Source organism: Henckelia pumila, chromosome 4 (assembly GCF_033568475.1).
Source record: "Henckelia pumila isolate YLH828 chromosome 4, ASM3356847v2, whole genome shotgun sequence".
NCBI lineage: Eukaryota > Viridiplantae > Streptophyta > Magnoliopsida > Lamiales > Gesneriaceae > Henckelia > Henckelia pumila.
Window position 1 is genome coordinate 26740491 of NC_133123.1, and position 12601 is coordinate 26753091.

General features: G+C 38.7%; 1 protein-coding gene and 1 non-coding gene across 2 annotated transcripts; one reads left to right on the forward strand and one right to left on the reverse strand.

The window, feature by feature from the left end:
• Nucleotides 1–1833: 1833 nt before the first annotated feature.
• LOC140860716 (uncharacterized) lies at nt 1834–3462 on the reverse strand. Its single transcript, XM_073263722.1, has one exon. It carries the CDS (start codon nt 3460–3462, stop codon nt 1834–1836), a length of 1629 nt encoding a protein of 542 aa, XP_073119823.1.
• Nucleotides 3098–3204, forward strand: LOC140869881 (small nucleolar RNA R71). The gene has a single exon (XR_012146872.1). It is a non-coding gene; the product is annotated as a small nucleolar RNA R71 (small nucleolar RNA).
• Nucleotides 3463–12601: the final 9139 nt, after the last annotated feature.

Genomic DNA, 12601 nt, shown 5'->3' on the forward strand with positions numbered 1-12601 from the left:
CCGGGGAATAAAATCTTTAACTATCCACCGACTCTCCCAATCGAGGTGGTGTTAAATATCTCAATTCCCCTGACTTTGGTGCAACTATAGTGAGTCATCTAGCTCTGAATATAAATCTATATTCCGTGCCATGAGTCATCTGACTCTGGAAGTAAATCTACATTCCATGCCACTCAACTACAGTTCTCCAAACGTCATATGCACTCTAGGCCATTCTGCCCTCTGTGCTATTCAAGGTAGGGTTCAAGATGAATGCAACATAATCTGTATGCATTAATCAAATAAATACTGATAAACATCTTGAACACATAAGTTAATATTCATGACAACAAAAGCAAGTAAATCACATAAGAGCACTTAAACAACTAAGTATGTGATTTCAGGATAACTCGAAAACCACCACGTTCTCGAGTTGTTCTACCTGGCAAGAATAATGTCAACTCATACCTTTCATCGCGATTCAAATATCTTGAATCTATTGCCAATGCTGATCATCTCAAAACTAGCCAAATCGGTCATACAATTCTGCTCATTTCAATCAGTGCTACTTGAAGGTAGTCTTGCTTCAACTTCAACACTTCAAGTCATTCGAACTCGAACTCGTCGATTCGACTTCGATAATCTTCAAGTCAAATCTGAAATAGATTATAACATATCTAAACATCAATTTCCAATCTGAATCGATGTTTATTTAAAGCTTATATAGTTCAAATCGTGCTAATACAATCGAAATTCAAACCGACATCGCAACTATTCGAGTCCGATAAATCTTTCGATTCAAATATCATTATATCTTCATTCTCAACATAATCACATAGTCAATTCATCCACAATAACTTGAAGATGAGCTCTAGACCTTAAGAATGCATATCAATTCAAAATCTTGAACCGGCGGCGTAACGATACGATTTCGATCTTTCCAAAAGCTTAAACATCAATATGACAATCATATCAATCTCATATCATCACCAATTCTACAGCTAAATTTCGAAATATGCAGCCCCATAATTTCAGAATTTCAACAATTCTTTCAAAAATCGAAAACATGTTCAAACGACGATCTTTTCACGATCCGTCTTAGATATGCTATCGTCGTATATGCTAGAACATGTTTATATAATCAAATCTTAATTCTAAAAACACCATAAAATTTAAACATGGTAGAACTTCATAAAACTTACGTCAAAACGAAGTACTCAGAGCTGTGATCGCAAATATACGATCAATCGGAAATTCTACCGGGCGGATCGAATTTAATCGGGACTTGAAGGGACAAAAATGGCTTCAAACGTTTTTCTGATCTTCTTCCCCTCTAATCACGTGTAATCTGATGAAAACAAGGTGGAGAGAAGATATATATAAGCCAAATTGCACTTTAGTCCCTGAACTTTGGCATATTTGCAATTCAGTCCCCGGACAAGCGATTTAATTCAATTTCAATCCTAAATAATTTAAGAATAATAGAATTTAATTCTAAACTCTAAATATTCTCAAATGAAATATTCTCGGATTAAAATTAAATCATTTCGGACCTTATCGCATTTTAGTCCTTGAACTATTCAATCTTTGCAAATTGGCCCTTGCTCAGATTTCATCCTTAAATTCAATCCTTGATATTTATCATCTTGGAATTCACATCTTAAATTCCATAAATATCAATTCAAATATTTTTAATCTTTTAATTTAAGAATTTCGGATATTAAAATCTTAAAATCCGAAAATCCTCAAATTAAATATTTCTGACCCGAAATTGAAATCTCTAATTTCTTAACTTCTTCAAATAACTCTTTTCTCATTTTCGGAATTTAAATCTTAAATCCCGTCATTAAGAACTTAATATTTTCGGGCCTTACACTTTGGTTCTCCCATTCCAAGCTTCCTAAACACAGAAAATGGCATCAAGTTAATGCTGGCACCCAAATCACAAAGAGCCTTATGAAAAATCACATTACCAATCATGCAAGGGATAGAAAAACTCCCTAGATCTTTCAAATTCGGTGGAATTTTGTTTTGCACTAATGCAGAACAATTCTCAGTTAAGTTGACCATGGCATGCTCCTCTATTTTTCTCTTGCTTGCTAAGATTTCCTTCAAAAAATTTGCATAACTAGGCATTTGCAACAATGCATCAGCAAAAGGTATATTAATATGTAACTTCTTAAACACCTCAAGAAATTTTGAAAATTGCGAATCAAGTTTCGCTTTCTTCAGTGCTGCAGGAAACGGAGGTGGAATAACAATATTAGATTTTGATGTGGGTGATTGTGTAGAGTCAGATGACTTACCTGTAGATGGATCTTTCTCACCCTCATTCTTTTTCTCTTCGTGCTCCAACTCCTTGGTTTCTAGTTTCTTCCCACTTCGCAACTCTACGGCCTTTACTTGCTCCTTTGGATTAGTCTCAGTGTCACTTGGCAAAGTTCCTGACTCTCGATTTGACATCCTCTTTGCCAGCTGCCCTATTTGATTTTCCAAACTTCTTATAGTTGCATCTTGGTTCTGCATTCGAGTCTCAGTGGATGATATAAAATTTTGTATCATTTGCTCTAAACTGGACTTCTCCTCTTGAGGTTGCTTCACAGGATTTTGATTCTGATATGGCCTAGACTGATTGTTTTGACCACCCCAAGAAAAATTCGGATGTTTCTTCCACCCCGAATTATATGTATTTGAATACGGGTCAAACCTGGGGCGATTTTGGCTTCCCACGTGATTCACTGGTGCCTCATCCTGCACATAAAAAGGATTACCAATTTGACAATCTTTAGTGAAATGCTCACCTTGGCACCTATCGCAGAACACCTCCTGAATACGCATCGCAGAATTTCCTAAGCTCAATCCATCAATCTTCTTATTCATAGCCTCCAGTTGTGCTGTCATCGAAGTGAATGCGTCCACTTGATGAATTCCTGCTGATTTTCGCATCATGCTCCTCTCAGATTGAGGTTGATAGCTACTAGAGGCCATTTTCTCAAACAGTTCATAACCATCTTCCGGCGATTTTCGCAAAAGATTCCCACCTGCAGCTGCATCCAACATAGTACAATTTGCAGATAGTAAACCATAATAGAAAGTTTGTACCACAAGCCAATCAGGCAACTGATGATGTGGGCATCGCCTTAGCATATCTTTGTAGCGCTCCCATGCTTCATACAACGACTCTTGTTCCCCTTGAGCAAACATAGTGATGTCAGTTCTCAGCTTCATGGACTTCGAGGGAGGAAAGTACTTAGTAAGGAACGCTTTAGCCAAATCTCCCCATGTTATGATAGAACTTGCAGGTAAACTATTCAACCACGATTTAGCTTTGTCTCTTAATGAAAAAGGAAATAAACGTAGACGAATAGCGTCATCAGAAACTCTCTGTTGTTTGAAAGTATCACAGATTTCCAAGAAGTTTTCAATATGAGCATTAGGATCATCAATGGTAGATCCACCGAATTGGACTGTGTTCTGGATCATCTAGATGATTGCCGACTTTATCTCATACTGATTTGCTGTCACTGTTGGTCTAACGATACTCGGTCGAACATCCTCAATAGTGGGTATACCACAGTCCATCATGGATCTATACACAGGTGGATTATTAGCTTCGCCATCACCGTTATTGATGCGTGGTAGTTCATTTTCTGCCAATACACATCCTCATCGATCCATCTTTCTTTTTCACAAACAGTATAGGAGCTCCCCAAGGCGACATACTTGGCCTGATGTAACCTTTTGATCGAGCTTTACTTGCACTATGAATCTCAGAAAATAATTGTATCTCGCAAGCTCGAGATAATCGCAAGTGCACGATGCAAATTATAATATAATATGTGAATATGAGTATCGTCCACAGGGACTAGTGCACAATTTCTACCTAAATACTAATCCTTATTTCACTTTTACGAAAAATGAGTATTGTTTTTATTAACTACTTAATGACAAGAGAATTAATAAACTCAGAAATAAATAAAAATCTAGAATTGAATCAATCTTAGTGAATTAAATTCAAATGATGGAGATAATGTTGAGATTGTCGGGTCACCTTCCCTTAGTCGACTCTGAAAATTGCTTCCAACAACCAATTCACGTTTTTGACAAGATTCCCTAATTCATTAACATACTCTTTCAAGTTATGCTAAACTAATTCGATGCTATGAAATAATCAAATATCTTCAATTATTTATCATAGATGATTGCATTCACAACTTGTAGAATCCCTTAGCTTTTGACCTACTGGACTATCACTATCAACATGTACCCAATTTCATATGTCTATGTAAATTGTAGATCCATGAATCATGCTATTTGTTCCTATCATGAAATTTCTTTCGAAATAAAACATGATATAGAAATATTGAGAGAGTTAGCTACGCTCCAACAATGCAAAACAAATCAATAGCATAATTAAACATTCATTAGAAGTCAAAAACCAATATTCGTGAGTCGACAACTGGGGTCGGATCCCCTAAATCTCAACACAAGAGGTTTAGCTACAAATAAAACTCATAACTAACATCAAAATGTTTTTTTCAAAACAAAAATAACAGAAAAGAATTTAAGAAGAAGAGGAGAAATTGCTTCACGATTGTTCTTCACTCCTTCCGCTCCGTTTCTCTAGTTTCTGATATTTCAGCCGCCAAGAGATATGCAAAAAAGATTTTTTAAATTCTAAAAATCAATCCCTATTTATCTCCAAGAGTCCTTGCTTTGCAATTTTCCTTTTTTTACTCAACGACCTGCGCCATGGCCTAAGAATGTCACGCTATGGCGCGAAAAGTTCTGTCTCCATTCTTCACTTTTTCCCAGTTCACGCTATGGCGCAGGAAACATCACGCCATAGCGTGAAAAGTTCTGTTCTCTTTTTTTCATAATCCACGGTTTACGCCATGGCGCAGGATATGGCAGGCTATAGCGTGAAAATCTCTGCCTCCAGCTTTAACACAGCACTTTTCGAGCTCCGTCTTCCGTCTTTTTCCTACAAAACAACTTAAACGCATGAGTGTATACTATAAAGCTTGAAAACTCGAATTTTAAACAGAAACACGAAACAAACCACAAATCACATGGTCAATGGAACCCAAAATAATCTAACTTAGCATGCATTTTTGGGTTCTATCACCTTTCTCCAGGAGATCCTGCAACTATTCTTTTAATTCTTTCAATTCTGCTGGAGCTAATCGATAAGGTGCTCTGGAAACTGGATTTGCTCCTGGCATCAAATCAATACTAAAATCTATTTCCCTTTGAGGCGGAAAGCCTGGAATCTCTTAGGAAAATACGTCAGGAAATTCCTCAACCACTGGAATATTTGAAACCTTTAATCCCTTATCTTGAGTAGCATCTACTGCATAGATCAAATACCCTTCATTCCCAGCAGACAATAATCCAAACATCCGCATGGCTGACACTAAAGGAATATGGGATCGCGAATCATCACCATAAAAATTCCATTTACCACCAACATACGGTCGGAATCTTACTACTCCATGAAAACAGTCAACAGTAGCTCGGTAGTTGGTCAAAGTATCCATTCCGATAATATAGTCAAAATCAGACATAGACAACTTAATCAAGTTGGTTATCATAATACTTTCATCGAAACGGATCACACAGTTTACCACTATCTCACGCGATCTCAAATACACACCGGCAGGGGTAGACACAGACACTGGATCAATCAACAAGGTAGTAGCAATCTCATGCTCAACAATAAATGCAGCAGATTGAAATGAATGAGATGCTCCTGTGTCTATCAATATACGAGCAGGATTATCAAAGATAAAACATATACCTGCAATAACCCCTCCAGGTGCATCCTGAGCCTGGTCGTGAGTCAAAGCATGAACTCTAGCCTGCTGAGGCCCTGGGAACTGCTGCTGAGGAGGACCTCTGGGTTGGGAGAAACTGGGCTGCGACGCAAACTGAGGAGTGAAAGGTTCTAGGAGCTGGAGCTCGAGGAAACTGGCTAAACTGAGAATACTAGTGTTGTTGTCCTCCCCCACTAGGACAAACCTTTGCGTAATGTCCTGGTTGGCCACAAGTACGACAGACTCCCTGAACTCCTACGCACTGATCGGATGAATGCCTTCCTCCACACCTATTGCAAGACTCCCTAGGAACCCATGAAGATCCCCCACCACGAGAACTACTAGAACTAGAGGAAGTGCTAAATGATTTCTTCTTGAATTGCTTTCCCTTAGGCTTAAATATTTGCAGCCTAGGTTGCTGAAATGATTGTTGGGGTGCAAAAGAGGTGTTTGCTTAAAATTGTGCACTTCCGGAGGGTGCTTGCATCGTATGTTGCGGTCGACCTCTTCTTAACCCTGCTTCCTGTCTAATGACTTTGTCAACCGCATCAGCATAATCAACTGGGTTGCTGGCCAAGACCAAGGAGTACAGATTCTGATTCAATCATTCTATAAACTTTTCGAGTTTAGCTCCATCTTTAGAAGCAATGTGTGGCACATAAGTAAACAATGAAGACAGCTTCCTGGCATACTCTGCAGCACTCAAATCACCTTGAACCAGATTGAAAAACTCAAATGTTTTCTCAGCCACAAAAGAAGGTGGAGCATATTCTTGTCGGAACTTGGAGCAGAAAACATCTCAAGTAACAGGTTTACCAGCCTCAACCAGAGCTGTTCGCATATCCTCCCACCAATGTTCAGCAATATCTTTCAATTGTAGCAATATCATTGTTACCATACATTCAGAATTATAGTGCACCAACCTGAACAGGTTGTTCATGGCTCTCAACCAAGATTCAACTTTTTCACTGCCTTCATCCCCACTGAAGATAGGTGGATTCAATCTTTGAAACCTAGCAACCACCAACTCCATTTCATCCACTTGATTGCCCAACTGTTCCACTTCAGCATCAAAATCGTGTGCATTTCTTGTAGGACGACCGTGTTTCCCACGCAAGACTCCATCAAGACCAACCTCATTCTGAGCACCAGATTCTTGGACAACATTCTTTCCTTTTCCACCTCGAAGTCTAGGGGTCATCTAAAGAAATCCAAGGTCAAATCTTTAGGCAAAAGATAGCACAAGATGATAACGTAATTCTAGGCAAACAAGCTTAACTAAAAGTCAAAGCCTAGTTAACTACTAACTCTAAAGCAAATCATTCAAGTAACAAATAACAGATAAAAGAAAGTAGTCAAACAAATACGCAATCATCTTCATTAGTACCTAGACTCAAGTGTACTAGACTCTATTTCGAGCATATCCCAGTTTATGCTCTGATACAAAATGTGAGGGCCCATTCCTGATTAGTATTTAATGACCATGCAATCAGGATTAATTAATGTAAACAGCGAAAACGAGTTAAGATTTTTGCTTTCGGACCTATCGAAAATTCAACATGACCTCCCCGTAAATCGGACATACCAGGGAAATCAAAAACTCAGACAGCAATACAATACTCGAAAATAGTGTCCAATTCGACAACACACAAACCTACAGCCGCACTGGCCAGGACTAAACACATGCAAGCCGGCAAGGCCAAACACATCAACAAGCAAATCCCAAACGTCGTAAAAATATCAATACAGATACACGGGGCATCTCCCCGGCAAATAAAAGACTTCAATAATAATACATAATAACTGGGAACTCACGACAACTCAATACCCTCCCTGGGATCCACTGGCAGATGCACCACCAAAGGCAACAGAACTACCTGTATTACCTGCCATGGCAATAACAACAAAACCACAGCAGTCCCGAGGGACAGGGGTCAAACCCCAGTACGAAGATCAAATAAATTACAGCAAAATAAATGATATGTAAAATAACTAATGCAATGCACGTGAATGGAACCAAAGAACATCAGGTATCAAATCTGGATCCAAAGAGTAATAGCTAATATGTGGCCACCTGTGCTAGGGGGACAGTTTCAAACACTGCGCGGCCCTGCATCAGTAAGCATCAAGGGGGACAGTCTGCAGAACTGCGCGGCCCTTACGCTAGCTTTGATTTCTAAACAACTCATTAAAGAGTGGATAACAATCTCATAAATAAGAGAATAATGGCTCAATATGAATGCAATGTATCATTCATCACAATCATCATATACAACATATAAACAAGCCAATACCTCAAATAGCAATTAGACATTTTACATATTCTCATAAAGGCTGTAAGATAGCGATCAATCCGTACCTTAATTGCCAAATAATTACAGAGTAATTCTTAAAAACTTGATGCAATCCTAATTACTCCAAACCTGAGGCAATTTCCATTTCCATCAATCCTAACATTTATTTCCACTTTCAAATAATTCAAATATTCAATTCTAGGGTCGAAAATACCCAAGTTAATATTCTGAAATTCCGATAAATTTCCAAAAATACCAGAACTATTATATGCTAATTCCAAGGCATTTCAAGACCCAAACATTCAATAATTCAACACCATAATTCAAAAATTCCTAATATATACATACTGAATTTTCGAAATAAATTCCAAAAAAATAGGGAATTCGATCTATACCTCCAATCGGCTCAAATATAGCACCTACAACCAACAAATAATCATATCAATTATTTGGATTCGAATTCAACCAAAAATTCCCAAATTCAAAACCCTAATCTCGAAATTACCTCAAATATTCGAATTAAAGATCCAAACAACTCACACAATCTTCCTCCTAGCTCAGGCGGCGGTCGGACGGCGGCTAGGGGCAGCGAAGGCGGCGGCTGGTGCGATGGGTTTTCGGAAAGTGCGAGAGAAGTTTACAAAATTGGTACTAAAAGAAAGATCTCATCGGGAGGATTCCGAAACTTCTCTTGGAATAATTTTTGGAGCAACGAGCGATGAGAAATCGGCAAAAGAAGAAACGAAAATGAAAGGGAAAAGAAGAAGAAAGCGATCGGCCGAAAGAAAAAGAATTCTAAGGAGAGAGAAATGCCGATAATAATATACTGTATGCTTTTGTGTGTGTGTTTTATATTTAATTGGGTTCAAAACTTGACCCGGTCAATTTAATTTCAACTCCTGTGTTTCATAAAAATAAACATGTATTTTAATATCGTCTATACACCGATATTTTCTAATACATATTTTTAACACACAATTTAATTATTTGGCTTAATTATTTTAATTCACCACTTTAAAATAATTATTAACAAATCTAGCCAAATAATATGGTAATTAACAGCGTGTCCTTACAAAAAGAAACGTTTTTTTTCCAAGTCAATCTGTTGGAAAAGCCCAAAAACAAAACCCATCAAAATGCCCATGAAAAAATAGGAAATAAAATGTTTTTTAAAAAAAATAAAATAAACAGTGCCATTTGGGATAACATCACAACACATGATCCGGTCCCACACGATCCATACACAGACAAACGAATGCAGTTTTGTTCACTTCGTTGCTTTTACGCATGCAGTTTTATTTGTCTGTGCATGGATCGTGTGGTGCCGGGGTGATTCTATACCTTGACTAAATTTATTTTTACATATGATAGGCAGGCATCAGCAATGGAGATTGGGAAGCATATAAGACAAGAGTAAATGCGATTTCTCGCGGAGCTTAAATCTTGACGATGAGTTCCCAACTTTAGTTGAGAAGGAAAGGGTGCAAAAATTGGTGAAGGAAGCCATGCACTGACATAGGTGGCTTGACGTCGAGAAAGACTTGGCTTCAACTGTTATTTATTTAATTTGATAAGTACTGATGGGTCAAGGTACATGACTGGCACAACTATATATGTGGATGGTGGCCAGTTTTTGGTTAGGCCTCGGATACGATCCTCCATTAAATAAGTTTGATGTATTAATTCATCATTTGAGCTCGATTTCATGTAAATGGTAGCTGATGCCCCCAAAAAATATATGGGTTTGGTCCGACCCGAACCCGATAATCCATGTCCAAGAAAGATAATACAAAGTTCATTATATATCTCGTGGCAAGGCCCAAAGTTGATGAACAGTCCAACCAATACAAAAATATTATGTTCATGATCCAAGTCTTAGCCCCTGTTCGCATTGGGTCGAGCACTGTTAGGGTGAGATAGGCGTCCGACCCGGGCCCAATACAAAGAATAAGAGTTTGGAAGACTTAAAACACTTGAGATAAAATCCCCATAAATCTGGGATTAGATAACGTTCATAAGGCGGTTCAAGAGCCCTAGTCGTCATCCTAATTGAGTCCTACTCTAACACAAATTATACCTCAACAAGATAACTTACCCCTCCAACCTCAATAAATACCAGGTATTTCTTATGATTTTACACATTCACTTCTTCTATTCACATATTCACTCACTTTATTCTCGTTCTTTGTTCTTTATTTTCTGATCACTGACTTAGGCATCGGAGGGGTCACGCCGAAAACACTTCCGGAGCCCCCTAACTGAGTTTTTGTCTGTGCAGAATATCGTCATGCCCGACCCGACCCGATTTGTGAGAGATTTGAATATTCACTATACCAGACCAAACCCGAGGTAAATTTTAAACGCATCAATTGGCGCTGTCTGTGGGAATTTGAAAACAAAGGGTTAAGATGGGGAGTACAAGAGAAGAAACAAATTTCGGATTCTCGCATGGCTTGCGCATCAGAAACTTGCAAAAATCATTGAAATTAATTGGACTGTCGGATCGGGTTCAAATTTTGTATGCATATTCATTAACATGTTATCAAGGATATGAATGGTAAAGATCGTGATTGGTGGCATGTAAAATCAGATTTGCACCGCCGAACTGGCGTTGCTCGCTCGCAGGACTTCTATGTGTTTTTCGCATGGCTTGCGCATCAGAAACTTTAAAAAACGTTGCAATTAATTGAACCGTCGGATCGGGTTCAAATTTTGTATGCATACTCATTAATATTTTCTAGGATTTTAACGATGGAGATCGTGATTGGTGGATAGTAGAATCAGATCTGGACCGCCAAACAAACGTTTCTCTATCGAACAGATTTTATTTGTTCTTCGCAGGGCTTGTATATCAAAATATTTCAAATATCATATGAATCAATTGAACCGTCGGATCGAGTTCAAACTTTGTATGCATATTTTTAATCATGTTATCAAGAATATGAACGGTGGAGATTATGATTGGTTGCCCGTACAATCAGATCTGGACCGTCAAACAGACGTTGCTTGCTCGCACAGCTTCTATGTATTATTTGCATGACTTGAATATAATAATTTTGCAAAAATCATAGTAATTAATTAAACCGTCGGATCGATTTCAAATTTGGTATGCATATTTATGATAATTTTATCAAGTATCTGAATGGTGAAGATCTTGATCTAAATTTTGGGGCTTGGGGAAAGGTGCCTCGGACCGCCGAGATGCAACACAATCTGCTCGCATAATTTTTGAGTCGTGTTCTTGAAAAAATAATTTCGAAAATATAACCGTTGAAATTATTTGAAATTTTTATCATGAGTTCAGAACATCTTGATACACATTCAGAACATTGGAGATCAATTTTTGCTTGCTACATCAAGTCGGTTCTTTGGTCAAAGAATAGAAAATGTTATCTTACAATACATCCAAAGACATGTCATCGAAAACACATTAACGAGATAAGTATTTCAATTATCTTTATGTTGAAATTAAATTATTAAATTTTTATTTTTGAAATTTATTATCATTTTTTAAATAATATTCTGAGGCATTTCCTACTATCAAAATTATATGTTTATCTTCTTGTGATCAGATTTTTTGGACTTCTATTGCCTTGTATTTTTTGTTTGGGTATTTTTACAGATATCAGACAAGCAATCTATCAATAAGGTCCAATCTATGGCTCAATATTTTATAAGCCCGATCTGTTCGGCACCTTGTAATTCCACGCAATTCGTGGTTATCATGTAATACCACACACTTTGTGGTCAAAACAAAAGCCCAACCAGCTCGGCACTCACCACGCAACTTCGTGGTTAAATACAAAGCCCGGCCAGCTTGGCACCTACCACGTACTTCGTGGTCAAATACAAAGCCCGACCATCTCGGCACCTATGACACACTTCGTGGTCAAATACAAAGCCCAACCAGCTCGGCACGTACCACGCACTTCGTGGTCAAATACAAAGCCCGACCAGCTCGCACTCACCACGCAACTTCGTGGTGAAATACAAAGCCCGACCAGCTCGGCACCTACCACGCACTTCGTGGTCAAATTCAAAGCCCGACCAAGCTCGGCACCTACCACGCACTTCGTGGTCAAATTCAAAGCCCGACCAGCTCGACACCTACCACGCACTTCGTGGTCAAATACAAAAGCCCGACCAGCTCGGCTCACCACATAACTTCATGGTCAAATACAAAGCCTGACCAGCTCGGCACCTACCATGCACTTTGTGGTCAAATACAAAGCCCGACCATCTCGACACTCACCACGTACTTCGTGGTCAAATTCAAATATCGACCAAGCTCGGCATCTACCATGCATTTCGTGGTCAAAGACAAAGCCCGACCAGCTCGGCACCTGCCACGCACTTCGTGGTCAAAACAAAAGCCCGACCAGCTCGGCTCCTACCACGCACTTCTTGGTCAAAACAAAAGCCCGACCAGCTCGGCTCCTACCACGCAATCCGTGGTCAAACTCAGAAGCCCGACCAAGCTCGGCATATATCACACAATTCGTGGTCAAAACT

Excerpts from the sequence above, each read along its gene's own strand:
- LOC140860716 (XM_073263722.1), bottom strand. The coding sequence starts at position 3,462 with ATGATCCAGAACACAGTCCAATTCGGTGGATCTACCATTGATGATCCT.